The 18,443-nt window shown below is 53.3% G+C and overlaps 1 protein-coding gene across 1 annotated transcript in view; it reads left to right on the top strand.

The window, feature by feature from the left end:
* Window positions 1–18,443, top strand: part of DUOX2 (dual oxidase 2) — a 20,088-nt gene extending 1,645 nt beyond the window's left edge. The window contains 33 exon segments of the mRNA XM_035709169.2: window positions 23–187; window positions 785–972; window positions 1,075–1,276; window positions 1,402–1,568; window positions 1,974–2,034; window positions 2,184–2,280; window positions 2,708–2,798; window positions 3,060–3,162; window positions 3,698–3,861; window positions 4,442–4,617; window positions 4,838–4,956; window positions 5,344–5,384; window positions 5,386–5,482; window positions 5,703–5,816; window positions 6,007–6,209; window positions 6,510–6,695; window positions 7,645–7,818; window positions 7,820–7,871; window positions 7,951–8,044; window positions 10,112–10,287; window positions 10,791–10,860; window positions 11,280–11,363; window positions 11,921–12,099; window positions 12,203–12,433; window positions 12,561–12,660; window positions 13,391–13,440; window positions 13,693–13,820; window positions 14,070–14,223; window positions 15,415–15,647; window positions 15,869–16,027; window positions 16,367–16,522; window positions 16,626–16,754; window positions 17,062–18,443. Coding sequence (XP_035565062.2) covers window positions 23–187; window positions 785–972; window positions 1,075–1,276; window positions 1,402–1,568; window positions 1,974–2,034; window positions 2,184–2,280; window positions 2,708–2,798; window positions 3,060–3,162; window positions 3,698–3,861; window positions 4,442–4,617; window positions 4,838–4,956; window positions 5,344–5,384; window positions 5,386–5,482; window positions 5,703–5,816; window positions 6,007–6,209; window positions 6,510–6,695; window positions 7,645–7,818; window positions 7,820–7,871; window positions 7,951–8,044; window positions 10,112–10,287; window positions 10,791–10,860; window positions 11,280–11,363; window positions 11,921–12,099; window positions 12,203–12,433; window positions 12,561–12,660; window positions 13,391–13,440; window positions 13,693–13,820; window positions 14,070–14,223; window positions 15,415–15,647; window positions 15,869–16,027; window positions 16,367–16,522; window positions 16,626–16,754; window positions 17,062–17,184 — 4,466 coding nt within the window. The 3' untranslated portion in view covers window positions 17,185–18,443.

The following is an 18,443-nucleotide window of genomic DNA, read 5'->3' as shown; positions in this document are numbered from 1 at the left end:
CTCGGCTCCCCGCTTCGCACAGGCTTCCGACTGCAGCGCCGCGTGCCGGCCAATTACGCGGACGGCGTTTACCAGGCTCTGGGGGAGCCCCTGCTGCCCAACCCGCGCCTCCTGAGCGACGCCGCCACGCGGGGCCCGGCCGGGCAGGCATCCCTGCGCAACCGCACCGTGCTGGGGGTCTTCTTTGGTGAGAGCAAAGTGGGAGAACACGGGGGCGATCAGTCTCTTAGCTCAGCGCCTGGGGAGAGGGGCCCGGTGGCCCTCTGCAAGAGCGCAGGGGACGGACCCAAGCCTCCCAGGCACCTCCTCCTCCGCACTGAGCCGCACTCCCAGCCTTTCTATCTCAGAGGGATTTGGGAGTGTCTCGACTCAGGGATATTTGCTTTTCCGATCTTTCTCTTACCCCTTGCTCCAAACCTGGGAGTGTCCCTGGACCGCCACTATACATACCTCCTAGGAGCTGAGTCCTCCGCCACCAGCTCTCCTGCCAGTATGATTATATCCTCTTTCCTGCGAAGAGAAAGGGGGAGGCAAAATCTGTTGGGGGATGGGAATCAGTTTGGGGAGCCCTTACACTCGTATTATCTTGATTGCTGCAACAATGTTATGAGGTGGGTGGAGGGGAAACTATATCCCCACTCTGAAAATTAGAAAAAAAAAAAAGACCCGGAGCTGGTGGTAGAGCTTGCACTCCAACATGTCTTTTGACTCTTAAGAAACCTAGAGAAACTCGCTGTCCCAAGGGGAATGGCCATTCCCATCAGTTTGGCCCCCTTGCCAACAGGCTACCACGTGCTCTCGGACCTGGTGAGCGTGGAGACACCCGGCTGCCCAGCCGAGTTCCTCAACATCCGCATCCCGCCCGGGGACCCGGTGTTCGACCCCAACGGGCGCGGGGACGTGGTCCTCCCCTTCCAGAGGAGCCGCTGGGACCCCGAGAGCGGACAGAGCCCCAGTAACCCCCGGGACCTGGTGAGACGAGGCAGGCGGGCTCCCGGGTGCGGGTCCTCCCACAGCCTCGCCCGCGGACACCCGCCTCCGCCAGCGCGGCTCAGCCCCCCGGTGCCCCCGCAGACCAACGCCGTGACGGGCTGGCTGGACGGCAGCGCCATCTACGGCTCCTCGCACTCCTGGAGCGACGCGCTGCGGAGCTTCTCCGGGGGGCAGCTGGCGTCGGGGCCCGACCCCGCCTTCCCCCGGAACGCGCAACCGCCCCTGCTCATGTGGAGCGCGCCCGACCCCGCCAGCGGCCAGCGCGGGCCCGGGGGCCTGTACGGTGAGGCCGGGGGCGGGGGCGGGGGCGGGGGCGGCCGGGGGCGGGGGCGGCGGCGGCCGGGGCACTCCCCGTGGTCACACCGCCGCCCATCTCCTCCCTGCGGCCCTGGCCCTGCGTGCGTGCAGCCTTCGGGGCGGAGCGAGGGAACCGCGACCCCTTCCTGCAGGCGCTGGGCCTGCTGTGGTTCCGCTACCACAACCTGTGCGCGCAGCGGCTGGCCCGCCAGCACCCGCACTGGGGGGACGAGGAGCTGTTCCAGCACGCGCGCAAGAGGGTCATTGCCACCTACCAGGTCCGTCACACGCCCTCCCCTCGTCCCCCGCCTGCCCCCCACCCCCCCACCCCCACCGTGCCCCGCGGAGCCCTCGTTCCTCGCATGAGCAGCCCCCAGAAACGCCCCTTTCCAGGAGGGCGCTGCTCCCCAGAACTGGAGCTAGCATCTGGGAATGGACCCCAAGGAGGAGGGGCAGGCAAAGGGCTATTATACAGGAGACTTGGCTGTGCTTCTTAGCTAGTGGTCCCTGCTCCCATCCCGTGTTCCTAGTGGGGGACAGGCCTCCCTTCCGTTGACTGCCTCCCTTATGACTGACTGCCCCTGCCTGGCCCTCATCTCCCACCTAAGGCTTCCTTGGGCTCAGGTCCCTCCAGCGGGACTGCTCCAGCACTTGCCTCCCTTTTGCCCTCTCTTGACCCTCAGAACATTGCTCTCTATGAGTGGCTGCCCAGCTTCCTGCAGAAAACACTCCCAAAATATACAGGTAAAGGAGTTGGGTTAAGATATCGGGATTATGGAAGAGGAGCAGTGGCCGGGGGTGGGGGTGGCCAGGATCCATAGGATCCATAGGGTAAGTGCATGTATGGCACGATGTGATAAGGAGTCTATTTCTCTTATTACCATATGGGGCAGGGTATCATCCTTTCTTGGACCCCAGCATCTCCCCAGAGTTCCTGGTGGCGTCTGAGCAGTTCTTCTCCACCATGGTGCCCCCTGGCGTCTACATGAGGTGAGGGAGGGGCTGACAGTGGGAGAGGTGTAGAATGCTGGCAGAGGTGAAGAATCAAGGCTCCTCAGGGACCTGGCGCCTTTTATACAACTCCACAGTTTAATGGGGAAGAGAAGCAGAATTTGGAACCCTAAAAAGGACCCTGGGGTAGGAGTTTCAATCTTAACAATCCCTCCTAATGGCTGAACTTTGGTTGCTGAGAGCAGGATTTGTCCAGCAGTTGGGTTACTCTCATTCCCCACCTTCCCACTGTAGGTGGGCAAAGAACAACCCATACCTTCCATCCACACACATTGCCACATCTCTGCTACGTTCAAAGAGTTTCAGTCCTCAGTCCTGGCCATACCCCTCTGAGTCTCTCATCCCACTCAACCTCATCTCAGCTTTTTCCCTGATTTCTCATCTCATCCTTGATTCTCCATTTCAGAAATGCCAGTTGTCATTTCCAGATGGTCCTGACCAAGGATTTGGGCAGCTCCCCAGCTCTCAGGGTCTGCAACAGCTACTGGCTTCGGGAGGTCAGCCTGGGGTCCGGGTCATGGGAAGGTGGGTCAGTGTCAGCCTGGACACACATGCTGGGAAAAGCAACCATTCCCTTTCTCGGGTGTTGTTGCTCCAGGTAGTAGGGATCAGAAAATTATCTGGAGACAACAGCTCAAAAGAGTCTAGGATGGGCCAAGGGCTCTTTGTCCTGAGGTACTGCAGTGGTTCAGGGTGACAAGAGCCAGGCTTTGGGGAGAGGCCCAAGAGCCTACCTTGAATGTGTTGTTTATTTCCAGAACGCCAACCTGAACAGTGCCCAGGCGGTGGATCAGCTCCTGCTGGGAATGGCCTCCCAGATTTCAGAGCTAGAGGACAGGATAGTGGTTGAAGATTTGAGGGGTGAGCTCAAGAACCAGAGGGGAGAAGGGCCCAGAGGCCCAGAAGCCTGGGGATCCTTCTGGATGAATCAACAGGCAGACCCTAGAATATCTACAATGTGGGAACACAGATACACACACTGCAAATAGAAGAAAAAATATTTTATTTTGTTTTTTTTTTGCTTAATTTGAGCTTAGTGTAGTTTTTATTCTAACTTACCTATGCTTAAGAGTGGGAGGAGGGGTGACAGCACAAACTCCTTGGTGCTTAGGTCTCTAAAGCTTTTCATCCAGCCCTTTCATGAGGTTAAGGAGGTAAAGGACAGGGAATATACTACTTGGTGACTAGAACAGTCTTGAGTCCCAGAGGAAGATTCTTGCCAGAAAATTGCCTCCCATCACACATGGTAACATTGACCCCACATGGAGGCAAGGTTGATATGGGCCCATATATTGGGAGTGCTGGGATGGGTAGTTCCAACAGCCTAAAGTAAGGCTGCTGGACAAAGAAGGGTCAGGAGGATTCAGTCTATAGCCTGGTCCTCCCTCCTTATCAGACTACTGGCCTGGCTCTGGCAAGTTCTCCCGCACAGACTATGTGGCCAGCAGTATCCAACGTGGCCGAGATATGGGGCTGCCCAGCTATACCCAAGCCCTGATGGCTTTGGGGTTGGAGATTCCCAGGAATTGGAGTCATATCAACCCCAATGTGGACGCCCAGGTGAGAAATACTAATGATGGCAATGGCAGCTAAAACTTTCTTGTTTTAAGACCTGTACGTATGTAACTCATTTAATCTATATCAAGAATATTATAGGGTAGATACTATCATTACCCTTATTTTACCAATGACATAGTTGGTAAGTCAGTCATAGAGACAGGATTTAAATTCAGCCCTCTGATTCTAGAGTGTGTTCTATGTTCCTCACTGCTACACTGTACCATTCCTGCAGGCTGGCCTATGTTGGGTGTCATTGTCCTATTCTTGCTGGTGCCCTCCTCATCAATTGGGTGACCTTGAAACTGCTCATTGTTGGGGCCGGATAGTCTGGGTAGTGGATATGGTCCTCAGGCACCTCACAGCGGTCTCACCATGGGTGGAGACACATTTGTCCTTCCATCAGACTTGCCACTCTTGAGGGGGGCTGTCTAGGAAGAGGAGACTCCCTCAGGCCTGAGCAGCAAGCCGGAAAGCTGAGGGAGTCCTGTGTTTGAAGGATGGAGCAACAGTGACTGCCCTTCCTAACACAAACATGCGTGTGTGTGCACACACATACTCCTCACTTACTGTGATGCCCCAGGTGCTGGAGGCCACAGCTGCCCTGTACAACCAGGACCTGACCAGGCTGGAGCTGCTCCCTGGGGGGCTTCTGGAGAGCCATGGGGACCCCGGGTCCCTCTTCAGTGCCATCATCCTCGACCAGTTTGTGAGGCTGCGGGATGGTGACCGCTATTGGTTTGAGAACACCAGAAATGGGTAAGGTCTGCCGGCGCACCTTCCTCAGACTCTACCTTGGCCTGAGCCCCAGAACCTCTGTGTGTAATGTCAGCAGCCTCAAGGGCCTTTGATTCCCAGCTGGCCTCACCCTTCCCCCCAGACTTTCTGGGTCTTTTTCCTCATCTGGGTCCCTGGATCCGAGATTGCTGGAGGCTGGCAGCCCCTTCCCATGCCAACAATTCCTGGCTTTCTCCAACAGGCTATTCTCCAAAGAGGAAATTGCGGAAATAAAAAACACCACTTTTTGGGACGTGCTGGTGGCTGTTACTAACGTGAACCACAGTGCTCTGCAACCCAATGTTTTTATCTGGCATGACGGTGGGTGGCCTGGGAGAACATAGTGAATGGCAGCCAGAGAAAGGACTAAGCATGGAGGGGGAATCACTTTGGTCCTGTCCAGGGAGCCAGGTGCCAGGAAGTCCCTTCTGTATTAGGGAAGCCTGCATTAGGGTGACTGCACTGGGAAGCGTGCATTAGGCTGCCTCCCCTCGTAGGGACTAGACTGGTTTGCAGGCTGTACTCTGTGGTCAAGCTGGGATGGATACTGAGAACAGGATATGGAAGGAGACTTTTTGAGGGGAACAAGCTCCAGAGAGGTGGACCTGGGAAGGAGAAGGGTACCTGGTTCTTTACAGGAGAGAGAAGAATACCTGACCTATGAGTGAGATGCTCAGACTTTGAGATCTTCTGTATCCTTTCCCTTAGGTGCCCCCTGCCCTCAGCCTCGGCAGCTCACAACTCAAGGCTTTGCCCCAATGTGTGCCCCTAACCGTGTTTGACTACTTTGAGGGCAGCGGTCCTGGTTTTGGCATCACCATTGTGGCCCTCTGCTGTCTTCCGTTAGGTGAGCCCTTCACACCCTCACCCACCTCTTTTCTCCTGGCTGTTGCCCTGCCCTCTGATTGTCCCTGCCCCTCATAATGTGCTGGTCTGTGGGACTAGCTTCTCGCTGCAGTTGAAGCCAGGTGCACGGGACCTTGTGAAGGGAGGGGCAAGAGTAGAACCTTCAGTGAAGCTGTGGGCAAAGGGGCCCTTCCCCACTGGCTCCTTCTGATCCTTTTCAGTGAGCCTGCTTATCTCTGGGGTGGTGGCCCATTTCCGAGGCCGAGAGCGCAAAAGGCTACAGAAGAAAGGCAAAGAGAGTGTGAAGAAAGAAGCAGCCAAAGACGGTGTGCCAGGTGAGATGGGGCTGAGGGGAGAGACGGGAGTGGGGGTCAGATTGGGGGCCCTGGGAGAAAAACCAGGTTACAGATATGAGGTTAAAGCCAGGCTTTGGGGTGCCTGCTCAGACTGGTAGAGTGGAATTGGCTTGAGGTTAGGGGCCTGGGTACCTCTGTTGAACTCTCTGCCCAATTGTCCCTTCCCCAGCGATGGAGTGGCCAGGCCCCAGGGAGAAAAGCTGTCCCATCACCATCCAGCTGCTCCCAGACAGGCGACTGCAGGTCCTGGACAGACAGCTGTCTGTGCTCCGCACTGTCCAGCTGCAGCCCCCCCAGCAGGTCAACCTCATACTGTCCAGCAACTGTGGACGCCATACCCTGCTACTCAAGATCCCCAAGGAGTATGACCTGGTATGGCCCCTCCTGCCTCCCCTACCTGGAATGCTTATTTATGTATCTCCCCTCTCAGAGCAAGTCCTGTCAGCTTGCCCTCTCCCCAGCTACAGAGCTCCCTTGTGAAGGCAATGCTGGGGAGAGCCCACACTCAACATGACCCTCCCTCTGACCCCTTTGGTCTACTCACTGGGTTCCAGCCTGGATGGATTGGCAGGGGGCAGCTTTTCTCCCCTTCCCTAAACTCAAGGTCCCTTTGAGGGGAGACTGGACCAGAGCTGGAGCTCTGAGCACTGGCACGGGCTTCCTTCTACCCAGGTGCTGCTGTTTAACTCTGAGGAAGAGCGGGGCACCTTTGTGCAGCATCTGCAGGACTTCTGTGTGCACTGGTCTCTGGGCCTTGACGTGGCTGAGATGAGAGAGAATGAGCTGTTCAGAAGAGCTGTGACCAAGCAGCAGCGGGGCCGAATCCTGGAGATCTTCTTCAGATACCTGTTTGCCCAGGTGCCATAGCTGTATCTTTTGGAGACAGGACCTGGCCCAGGGGTTGGAGGGAAGCTGGGCTGGACAGGACCCTACATGGGGTAAACTAAGCTTCTGCTCTCTGGGCTGGAGACAGACACTTTTGACTGGATTGTAGCTTTGCCACTCATTCCCTGCCTGACCTTGGGCTAGTCCCATCGTCTCTGCTCTGTATCTCCATTTCCTCATCTATAAAACAATGATTTAGATAGGATCCATCACCTTGGGTTGTTGTGACACTTCAGTAAGATAGTCTACATTAGTGGTTCTCAAAGTGTGGCCCCTGGGCCAGCAGCAGCCACCTTACTTGGGAATTTGTTAGAAATCTAAAACCTCCCCATCAAATCTAGTAAATCAGAAACTCTGTGGTTGGGGCCCACAAGCCCTCCAGGGGGCTTTACATTTTGAAAAACACTGTTCTGTGTATAGTGTTTTATCCAAGTGCTTGGTACACTGTAGGCATTTAACAAATGGTAGTTACACATATATGACTTTTAAATTTTTGTATGATGGGCAGAGACCAAATCAGGCAAGATAAGAGAACATATCTCTAGCCTCTTCCTGCCTGTCCACCCTTGTCTATTCCTCTTCTGTCCCCAGTATAGGCTCTTTCATTTTGCATTTTGCATCCCAAACTTTGCCCTTTCTCATTCCCCCCTTGCCCTGCTACAGACCTAACATCATCCCATCCCTACTGTGTAAAGCTCCCAGATCTTGGGTCCAAGGAGAAGATGGGCTAGTTGCTAGAGGTTTGAGTCACCCCCTCAACAGGAGAGCAGAAGCCCAAGGCAGAAGTATAACTAAGGGCCAGGAGTAGTCACTAGGGCTCACCCTTTCTGAATTGGGCTTTGGGGAGATATAAAGGGTCACTGAACTGCATCCAGCCCAGGCCTCATCTCCTTATCTCTCTCCCTCTGCTGCCCAAATACAGGTGCTGGACATCGACCAGGCAGATGCAGGGACCCTGCCCCTGAACTCATCACAGAAGGTGCGGGAGGCCCTGACTTGCGAGCTGAGCAGAGCTGAGTTTGCCGAGTCCCTGGGCCTTAAGCCCCAGGACATGTTTGTGGAGTCCATGTTCTCTCTGGCTGACAAAGATGGCAACTGGCTACCTGTCCTTCCGGGAGTTTCTGGACATCCTGGTGGTCTTTATGAAAGGTAGAGGGAGGGTGGGCCATTCCAGGAACCAGCAATCTTTCAGCATAGAAGTGATCTGCATCCCCCTTTCTCTTTCCAGGCTCCCCAGAGGACAAGTCTCGCCTGATGTTCACCATGTATGACCTTGATGCAAACGGCTTCCTCTCCAAGGATGAGTTTTTCACCATGATGCGGTACAGTGTGGGCCCTTCCAGTTCTGAGACTCCCTACTATTTGAAACAGGAAAACACGTCAATTCAGAGGAGGGTGGGTGAGGAGGCTATATGACCATCTGTTTTGAGAGGTGGCTTAGCTACTGCATCCTAGGCTCTCAGAGCATCCAGCCTCATAAGTGTATCTGGCCAGGCCTCTGCCTCCAGGAGGGTCTATTATCTGCACTGTCTATACCAGCCAGAAAGTTCTCCTTCCCCAGCTAAAAACAAACAAACAAACAAACAAACAACAGTGACAACCGAACCCACATGACCAATAACAAATGTCTACTAGCCCCTTTTGGATGCCTTTGGATCTTTGTAAACTCTTGCATACCCTAACACTGTGCTTTACGTTGTGAAATAATGGATGGAGGATGGATGATCTTGGTCACTCTTCCAATATTAATCACCATGACATGCAGGAGGAGAAACATGGGAAGTTCTTCTATAATCTAGCCCCCCGGGGATCCCTGGGTGGCGCGGCGGTTTGGCGCCTGCCTTTGGCCCAGGGCGCGATCCTGGAGACCCGGGATCGAATCCCACATCAGGCTCCCGGTGCATGGAGCCTGCTTCTCCCTCTGCCTGTGTCTCTGCCTCTCTCTCTCTCTGTGACTATCATAAATAAATAAAAATTAAAAAAAAATAATAATCTAGCCCCCCTTTCTTCCTGCTTCTTAAGCTATTTCTGGTTGTGGTGTGCTGCTAAAGACCAGTTTTGAATGCATAGACTTCTTATTCTTTAAGACACTGTTTCAGTAACACAGTCCCCTTCAGCTCCATAAGGACAGGGTTCTTATTTCTCTTTTGTTTCCCACTGACTCCATCTCTTCTGCACTGTGATGAGCACATAGCAGGTATTCAATACAATCTTAATTGGGTGGAGTAGATGAGTAAATGAATAAATAGAATGCATAAAACAGTGCAGAGTCTTTTATCTTTTCTACCTTAAGCCTTTCCATTTGCTCTCAGCATTCCCCCTCACTGCTGCATCCCTCTTATAGCCCAGATACCACAACTGGACATGGGTGTCTAAAAGGCTAGGGTGAGGCTGCCTGGGTGGCTCAGTCAGTTAAGCATCGGACTCTTGATTTCGGCTCAGGTACTGATCTCAGAGTCGTGGGACTGAGCCCTGAGTCAGGCTCCCTGCACAGCAGGGAGTCTGCTGGAAGATTCTGTCTCTCCTTCTCCCTCTGCCCTTCCCCCCACTAGCTCTCTCTCAAATCAATCAATCTTTAAAGGCTAGGGTGAAGCTGATTGCTGTCCATCCCTCCCTGGGTGTGCCATTGCAGGCCCAGGCCTGGGTGAGGCTCTAGGGAATCTAGGAGAAGGTCCCTGTCTCCCAGGACAGAGCATCCACCTTCTCCGCCTGTACTCAGTTGTGAATCCTGCTCAGTCTCACTTGGATGATGTGTTTTTCTAATGTGCTTGCTTTGCCATGCTCACAAAGGTATCTTTCTATTGGACTCACACAAATGTGCATGCTTGTTTTGTTTTTGTCCCAAAGCACAGCCTGAGAAAAGAGTGTGGCCACTGCCTCTGTCACTCTGGGTGCTATATCAGATGGGGTGTGTAGACACTCCTCTCTGTACCCTGACGTGCTGGCACAAGGAAGCACAGCCAATGTAGCTATATCTCCTCCTGCCCCCCCCCCCACGGGCTGTCTATGCCCCCACTGGACTGTGAAAGGGGGAAGCCAGCGGTGGCATGGGATGCGTTAACACAGGAGAGTGGGCAGAGAGCCTGCCACATGAGAAGCCTGTGGCCCATCTGGACGTGTCCCTACCCTAAGTGGACATTCATCCTACCTTTCAATGCCCCCTTGTTTGAGGGCTGCTTTCTCTAACTGGTCAAGGTCACTTTCAATTTCAAACCCTTGGCCACCCCACCCAGCTTCATGTTAGCTGCAGGCTGGATGAACACTTTCTCTGTGCCATTTCCCGGGTCACTGGTAACCACATTAGATCATCTAGGGCCCGCCCCACGCTGCACCTGCCTGAACCTGACCTTGCTGGATGACAGGCTGCTCTGTCTTTCCTCCTCCTCCAGGTCCTTCATCGAGATCTCCAACAACTGCCTGTCCAAGGCCCAGCTGACTGAGGTGGTAGAGTCCATGTTCCGGGAGTCAGGCTTCCAGGACAAGGAGGAACTGACGTGGGAGGACTTCCACTTCATGCTGCGGGATCATGACAGTGAGCTCCGCCGTACGCAGCTCTGCGTCAGAGGTGAGGTGGAGGTGTGTGAGTATGTAAGAAATGGTAGGAGTCAGGGAGAGATGTTCCTTCAAAATGAGAGTTACTGGTGGATAGAATCACCCAGGTTTTATTTCTCCCCAAGTCTTTTGTGCCTAGTATAGAGCCAGATACATGTAATCAAGGGTGTCACATTCAGCTGTGCAATCTGTTCACTGCACAAAGATGCCTACCGAGACATCAGGGGGTGGGCTGAAATCTAGCCTACATGCCACTCACTAAGCTCATGCACATGGGCCTGGGGTGTATCTAGTCAGATGAAGAGGCATTATTTTCTTTATACAAAGGATGCGGTGGTCTCCTTTTCTAATGGTACCAAGTCACCACCTTGTCTAGCAGTGGCTGCCTTGTGTCCAATGGGTACTCAGGGTGGGTAGTGAGGGGAACAAGACTGGAACAAGAGATGAGAACATGATCAAGTCTCTGGCAAGTGCTGTGGCAGCCTTCCTGGAGAAGACTCTCGTTCTTCTCTTCAGGTGTTGGAGACATCTTTAAACCAAACATCAGCTGCCGAGTCTCATTCATCACTCGAACTCCTGGGAAACGGTGAGCAGGAATGGAGCATTGGCAGGTCCCCTCAGCCAGGTTCCCTGAAGAGAAATGAAGGAAGTAGTGCTGGCTGAGTCAGTCCCTGGAATCAGCTATTTGCCCTCTGAAAGAAGTTCCTAGTACATGAATGATCCTGGTTCAAATTCCAGTGCTTCTCCCACCCCATGTCCCCATGTGGCTCAGGAGCCTGGCTCTCTCCCTGCCCCTCCAGGACAGAATCCTTCTCAGCAACAGAATCTTTTATTCATTCCGCCTTGCATCTCCTGCCTGGCTTCTCTCTGCCCAGTTTTACAGGTGGCTTCTGTGGGCAGGGATGGGTCCCAGGATCCATCCCCATCTCCTGAAATTCTGGTCTGGTGGTTCTTCTCCTGGCCACAGAGACAAGGGGAGAACAAGCCCCATTTTCCGTTTCTCAGCTCCTGTTCCCAGGACTTGGAGTTCTCTGCCTCAGAAGCCCCAGAGCTGGGAGGCCCTGGGCTGAAGAAGAGGTTTGGAAAAAAGTGAGTATTTTCCAGACCCCTGGGTCCAAGGAAGCATGGGGAAAAGTCTCAAAGTCTCTGGGCCCTGTCCACCCTTCCTGGACACACAAGGAACCATCATGTATCTCATTCCACGTGTCCCTGACCTGACTCGTGGGCCACAGAGCCTAATGATCCTTCAACATCTTCCAGCCTTTGCACCCTAGTCTTCAGGCAAGAGGCTTGGCCCTCAGATACAATACAGAGATGGCAGTAAGGGGCCTCCTGGCTCCTGCCTGCCTTGGGCACAGCAGCAAGGCCAGGGGCAGTGGGGGGTGGGAACAGCAGGAGGGAAGGACGGAATGAGCAGGAGGAAGATAACGTGAAGCAGTGGGAAGACAGAAGAGTGAGTAGATGGAGCAAATAAATATTAGGTAAAAGTTGGAGGAGGGTAGGAGTTAACTTCCCATAAGCTGCTTCCTTCATCTGTTCTGGCCCATCCTGAGCCCTGCCAGGTCACTAGGTCTCCTTTGTGGGATGGCATTTAGGGGAGGCTGGGGTGCCCTGGTCTTAGGGCCAGCCGCCTCCCATGGCTGCAGGGTGGTGGGGCCCACACCCCGGCTGTACACGGAGGCACTGAAGGAGAAGATGCAGCGTGGCCTCCTGGCTCAGAAGCTGCGGCAGTACAAGCGCTTCGTGGAGAACTACCGGCGGCACATCGTATGCGTTGTGGTCTTCTCAGCCATCTGTGCCGGCCTGTTTGCAGAGCGTGCCTACTGTGAGAGCTCCAGGTTATGGGCAGTGGGGAGGGAGATGTGGAGAGCCCAGGTGTCTGACCCCAGCCTCTGTGCCCTGCTGATCCCCCCACCACCCCTGCCCAGATTATGCCTTTGCCTCGCCACCCTCGGGCATCGCAGAGACTACCTTTGTGGGCATCATCCTGTCCCGGGGCACAGCCGCCAGCATCTCCTTCATGTTCTCCTACATCCTGCTCACCATGTGCCGCAACCTCATCACCTTCCTGCGAGAGACCTTCCTCAACCGCTACGTGCCCTTCGATGCCGCTGTGGACTTCCATCGCTGGATCGCCATGGCTGCTGTTGTCCTGGCCAGTCCGTGGCTCCTGGGCATCCCCCCTTCCCTTGTTGCAACCCCCTGGGTCTAGCTGGGAGGGAAACAGTCCCTCGGGTAGGAGGAAGAGTTGGCCCCGAGTGACATCTCTAACATGATCTCTCTCAGTTTTGCACAGTGCTGGCCATGCAGTCAATGTCTTCATCTTCTCAGTCAGTCCCCTCAGCCTGCTGGCCTGCATCTTCCCCAATATCTTCATGAATGATGGGTCAGTTCTGGGGAGGGTTCCCCCTTGGAACACTAGGAGCAGGCCGAAGGGTATAATGGAAAAGAAATAGATGGCACTTAACTCCACTCTCTCATTGAATGAGAGTGAGAAGCCTGGTGGGGGAAGCTGAAAGGTGACTTCCTTGCTCTGGAAGCAAGGGCCATGATTAGCCCAGAAAGACGTTTGAGAGTTGAATTGGAGACCTTTCCCCACACTTACCTGGCACAGAGCTTGGTATCTTAGCCTATCATTCATTCACTGGGCAGACATTTATGGAGCACATCTTATGTGACCATCCAGGTGCCAGGGAATAGGCAGGATAAATTCATGCAGTCATTCAGCAAATACTTACTGAGTATTTACTTCAGCCTGGCGTTGTTTGAGCAAAGGGATTTACTTCAGCCTGGCGTTGTTTGAGCAAAGGGATTAGAGCAATGAGCAGAGCCACACCCTTGCCCCCATAGAGCTTACAGAATATGAAGCAGTCAAGGAAGCAAATGTCAGCTGTGGTAGGAGAGTTCAAGATAACACGGGGAAAAATTGCCAAGATAACAGAGGGTAGAGCTGTGGGAGGCTCTATGGAGGCCATGTCCCTCAGATGGATCCCTGGCCATCTGAGTGGAGGCCCAGTAACCTTAGCAGTCAGGGCCAGCAGGAGCAGAGTCACATGGTGACAGTGGGGGAGCCAGTCCTGCCCCAAACAGAAGTTCCATATATCTTTGCCCTACAGGTCCCAGCTTCCCCAAAAGTTCTACTGGTGGTTCTTCCAAACAGTCCCAGGTAGGGAGTGGGGCTGTCTGTAGGGTGTGGGGCTTCTATCTCAGGATCTCCACTTAACATGAATACCTGCTTGTTTGTAGTGGTCGTGGTTTCTTTCTAGTCTCCATGTCAAGCCCTGGCTGCAGCCCCTGCAGACAAGCTGGGCCAGGGAGGTCAGAGAAGGAGGGCAGAATGGGGGCAATGCTCTGTTGTATTCTCACCTCATGCTGAGGTCCTGAGAATATTCTCTGAGCCAGTCCCCACTGCTCTCAGGCATGACAGGGGTGCTCTTGCTCCTGGTTCTGGCCATCATGTATGTCTTCGCCTCCCACCACTTCCGGCGCCACAGCTTCCGGGGCTTCTGGCTGACCCACCACCTTTACATTGTGCTCTACGTGCTGGTAAGGGCTTCCTCTGGGCAGGGACAGGCCATGGGGCAGGGATGAGTGCTCACGATGAGAGTAGGGAGCAGGCTGAATTGGACCTTAGATCTCAGGGTAAGACCTTGAGATCGGAGACCCCAGCCTCTGAAGTCTATACTGGCTTTGTCTACCCAGCCCAGGCAAGGGCCGGTCAGGAGGCGTCTGGGCAAGGGGAGTTCAGGGAGGGGGCCTGGCTGCCTGAGCTGTACTAACTGGCCATGTCTCCAGCTCATCATCCATGGCAGCTTTGGCCTGATCCAGCTGCCACGTTTCTACATCTACTTCCTGGTCCCGGCACTAATCTATGTGGGGGACAAGCTGGTGAGCCTGAGCCGGAAGAAGGTGGAGATCAGCGTGGTGAAGGCAGAGCTGCTGCCCTCAGGTACCAGGCCCAGCCTGACCCCAGGTGGACAGCATTGAAAGTCAACTCACGAGGTGTGTGGAGACAGCTCTCCAGGCCTCCAGACCACAATTGGGGGCTTCTGGTAGCCTCTTGGGGAAGAGGCTTTCCTGATGCAAACAGAGATCCCAGAAAGGGCTATGCTTGCCCCCAGGAGGCCTTGCAAACAATGAGAAGAGACTGTGAGAAGAGGCAGCTGAGAGTGTATACAAAGAGGTTTAAGGAGGACACAGACTACCTCCTGTGTGGCCTGGGTAGGGCTTGGGGAATCATAAATACCCCTCCCATCCCTTCTTCTAGAATAACTATCCCCCCTTCAGAAATGGGCAATAGGCCCACATTTTGAGAGTCTGTGTTGGCCAAAGTGGCAATTCACATCACTGTAGAGGCTGGCAGAAGATGATTTTAGGTGTTGTAGGACCATCTAATCTTCAAAACTAACATAGTAAGAAAATTAACCTCATTTCAACTTTATGTCAATTAAGATTACTCCAGGACAAAGCCTCAGCATGGAGCTTTGTATGCCTTTTGTACTCTCCAGTACTTGCAAATCAACATTTTTTTTCTTCAAATCAACTTTTTAAACAAAGAGAATGGGCCTGAAGCTCAGCTATGGTCAGGTACCAAACAGTACCCAGCGAAAATTTGATAAAATATACTGCCTTCTATTTAGAATACATGATCACATGATACTGGTTTTCTACCCATTTTAGCAATCTGAAGTTTGTCAAGGTAAATCAAATTGAAAAAAGTAAGTCAATTTAAGGAAAAATATTAAACAATAGTTCAGAGGTGTGTAGAAATGGCCCATCACAAAAGTAATTGATTCTCAGATGGTGGAGGTTTGGTAAACACTGAATTGGTCCTTGGGGAACTCGAGGTCCCCTACCTGTAGACTGATAGGAAGGTGGTCTAGGGCCCAGGACTTTCATGGGAATAAGGAGTGGAGGAGAAGAGAGGAGCTGGAAACAGGAGCAGAGAAACCCAGCTCTTGGGTTACCCAGGAAAGAGAGAAAGGGATCCTCCAACTCCCACCTCCAGGAACCCCACTTGCTCAGACCATATGTCCACTCCCCGTACCTTGGTTGTGTGGAGAAGACAGGACATCTGTCAGTCCTCAGGCACTAGGAGCAAGCGTTCTGATCCCTTCCCTTGCCTGTTCATGACCCCCAGGAGTGACCCACCTGCAGTTCCAGCGACCCCAAGGCTTTGAGTATAAGTCAGGACAGTGGGTGCGGATCGCCTGCCTGGCTCTGGGAACCAATGAGTACCACCCCTTCACACTGACTTCTGCACCCCATGAGGACACACTCAGCCTGCATATCCGGGCAGTGGGGCCCTGGACCACTCGCCTCAGGGAGACCTACTCACTTCCAAAGGGTGACGGCTGTGCCAGATACCCAAAGGTGCCCACCACTGGGAATCACTTTGGGGGATCCAGCATTGGCAAAGGCTTCCCACCCTCCTCTACCCTGAGACTAGATGCTCCAGCCAGCACAACAGCAGGCTGGTACCTCAGAAAATGCTAGAATGTTCCTATGTCCTTCTTTTCCCTGCCCCATCCCCATTTCTAACCTCAGAGCTGAGGCCAGGCCAGGCTCATCTCCTCTCTCTCTTTGGTTGGCAGCTGTACCTTGATGGACCATTTGGGGAGGGCCATCAGGAATGGCATAAGTTTGAGGTGTCAGTACTGGTGGGAGGGGGCATTGGGGTCACCCCCTTTGCCTCTATCCTCAAAGACCTGGTCTTCAAGTCATCCTTGGGCAGCCAAATGCTCTGTAAAAAGGTGAGTGTCTCTCTCCCATTCTTTGAAGGAATGGAGACAGACTGCCTGATTGTGTCCCCACATCATAGCAGAGTAATATGAGGAAAAGCCCTCAGCTCCTAGGCACTGAGGCTTCTGAGTCATTCATACATGGTTATCCACATGCCTGACATTTGAGGGAGGGAAGGAGTTATGGACAGAAGGGCCTCTGCTGGAGTCTGTTGGTTATAAGCTTGTGGGGTTGCCAGAGTTTTGGTGTCTGTGGGTGGTCTGAGGTTTTCCAGCCTCTCAGGTGAAGGCATCTGGAGTGGAGGAACCTTCAGCTGAGTTGAGTCCTGAGCTCCAGCCATGTATCCCCAGATCTACTTCATCTGGGTGACACGAACCCAGCGGCAGTTTGAGTGGCTGGCTGACATCATCCGGGAGGTAGAGGAGAATGACCACCAGGACCTGGTGTCCGTGCACATCTACATCACCCAGCTGGCTGAGAAGTTTGACCTCAGGACCACCATGCTGGTATGTCAGGGCCGGCCAGGCAGGGCAGGTAGGTGGGCCACCATCTAGACTAAGAGCTGACCCTGGCTTGGCTGTGACCTTCCTCCTCCACTCCATCTCCCAGTACATCTGTGAGCGGCACTTCCAGAAGGTGCTGAACCGGAGTCTGTTCACGGGCCTGCGCTCCATCACCCACTTTGGCCGACCTCCCTTTGAGCCATTCTTCAAGTCCCTGCAGGAGGTCCACCCACAGGTCAGCCCCTCCCCACCTGCCCTGGGACCCTGGCTTTCCCCTGCTGGGATATCCTGGCCTTCAAGCAGCCTGCAGCTGTAATCTGAATGGAGAACCACCCATGTCAGCCCCAGGATAGGGTCAGGTGTTGGAGGAAGGCTTCAGACCTGACCCCCTGCAGCCCCCAACTCAAGCCTCCTCTTTAGGACTAGGGGTCAATGCCTTGGTCATTCCAGCAGGCTCAAGAAGCAGCTTCCTTTTGGGGGTGAGCATCTTAAGCCTTCAGGCCTCTCCTCTCTGCAACCATTCCTTTCAACACATTTGATAGGTACCGAAGATTGGGGTGTTCAGCTGTGGCCCTCCAGGAATGACCAAGAATGTAGAGAAGGCCTGTCAGCTCATCAACAGGCTGGACCAGGCCCACTTCGTGCACCACTATGAGAACTTCTGAGAACTTCCTGGTTCCTGTTTTCCCTCTGTGGACCAGCCCTACCAGCAGTTTCTTTCTCAGGCCTCAGCTGGGAAGCTAGAAGAGCCCCTCCCTCCTGGCCCCATCTGTCCTATGCTCTGAGAAGGTGGAGAAGACCCCTCTAGCTAAAGTCACAGCAGGTTATGGCAAACAAAAGTAGGATGGGGACAGTCCCTGCCTTGTAACATCTGTAGAGGTGAAGAGATATAATAGTGTCTGCCTCCGATCAGTCCCCATATCTCTGCTTTCCTTGCACAAAGTTGATGTATTGCTTTGGTATTGGACTCAGCATTTGAGGGCTAAGTGAGAATCTCCTCAGAGCCTAGCTCAGAAGCCATGATGCTTGGAACCTAGACCGTCAAACTGCCTCTGTTCAGTCTCTGAGGTCTTGTCCTTCCAACTCCACCCCTGCCCCCTTCTTATTCTTAAAGGGTCAGGAACACTGAAAAATAACCAGAGAACAAAGATGGCTCCCTAGTCCTGATGTTTCTGCAGTCAACCAGCAATGCCTGATACCATGACCTTTTGATGGATCCTCTCTGAGTCTGTGGGGCAGCCCCTTGGCTCTGAGACTAAGGGAGTCCAGCCTGTCTGCCAGACACCCAAAATTCCCTCTCAGTTTCCTACTTCCACAGAAGCCGGGTGACCAGCTGTCCCGGTTTGCCCAGGGCACTCCCAGTTCTACCACTAAGAGTCTCTTATCCTAGGAAACATCTGAATCCCAGGCAACTCAGACAAAGTTAGTGACCTCACACAGGAGGCAGCCTGGGATGTCATCTCCATACTCAGCTCTTTAAGACACTTTCTTTTCCTTCTGCAACTGACCCTTTCCTAAAAATCTGAGCTTTAATTTTTTTAAATTTAAGTATAATTTGCATGCAGCAAAGTGTGCAAATCGTAAAGTTACATGTCCATGTGTCAACATTACCCAAGTCACGATATAGAGCATTTCCAACAGTCTCCCCCAACCAGTAGAAGCAACCACTGATGTGATTTCTGTCACCCTGGATTAGGTTTGGCCATACTGAATGTATTCTTTGGAAACTGGCTTCTTTCACTCAGCACAATATCTTTGTGATTCATCCATGTTGTTGTGTGTATCAGTGGTATATTCATTTTCATTGCCAAATTGTATTCCATTATAGAAATGTACCAAAGTGTTTATCCATTCTTCTGTTGATGGACATTTGGGTTGTTTCTAGTTTTTGGTAATTCTGAATAAAGCTTCAATGAACATTCTC

The sequence above is a fragment of the Canis lupus genome, chromosome 30 (genome assembly GCF_003254725.2).
Source record: "Canis lupus dingo isolate Sandy chromosome 30, ASM325472v2, whole genome shotgun sequence".
In the NCBI taxonomy this organism is placed as follows: Eukaryota; Metazoa; Chordata; class Mammalia; order Carnivora; family Canidae; genus Canis; species Canis lupus.
Note: the sequence above shows the minus strand (reverse complement) of the source record. Positions and strands in the feature narration are given on the sequence as shown.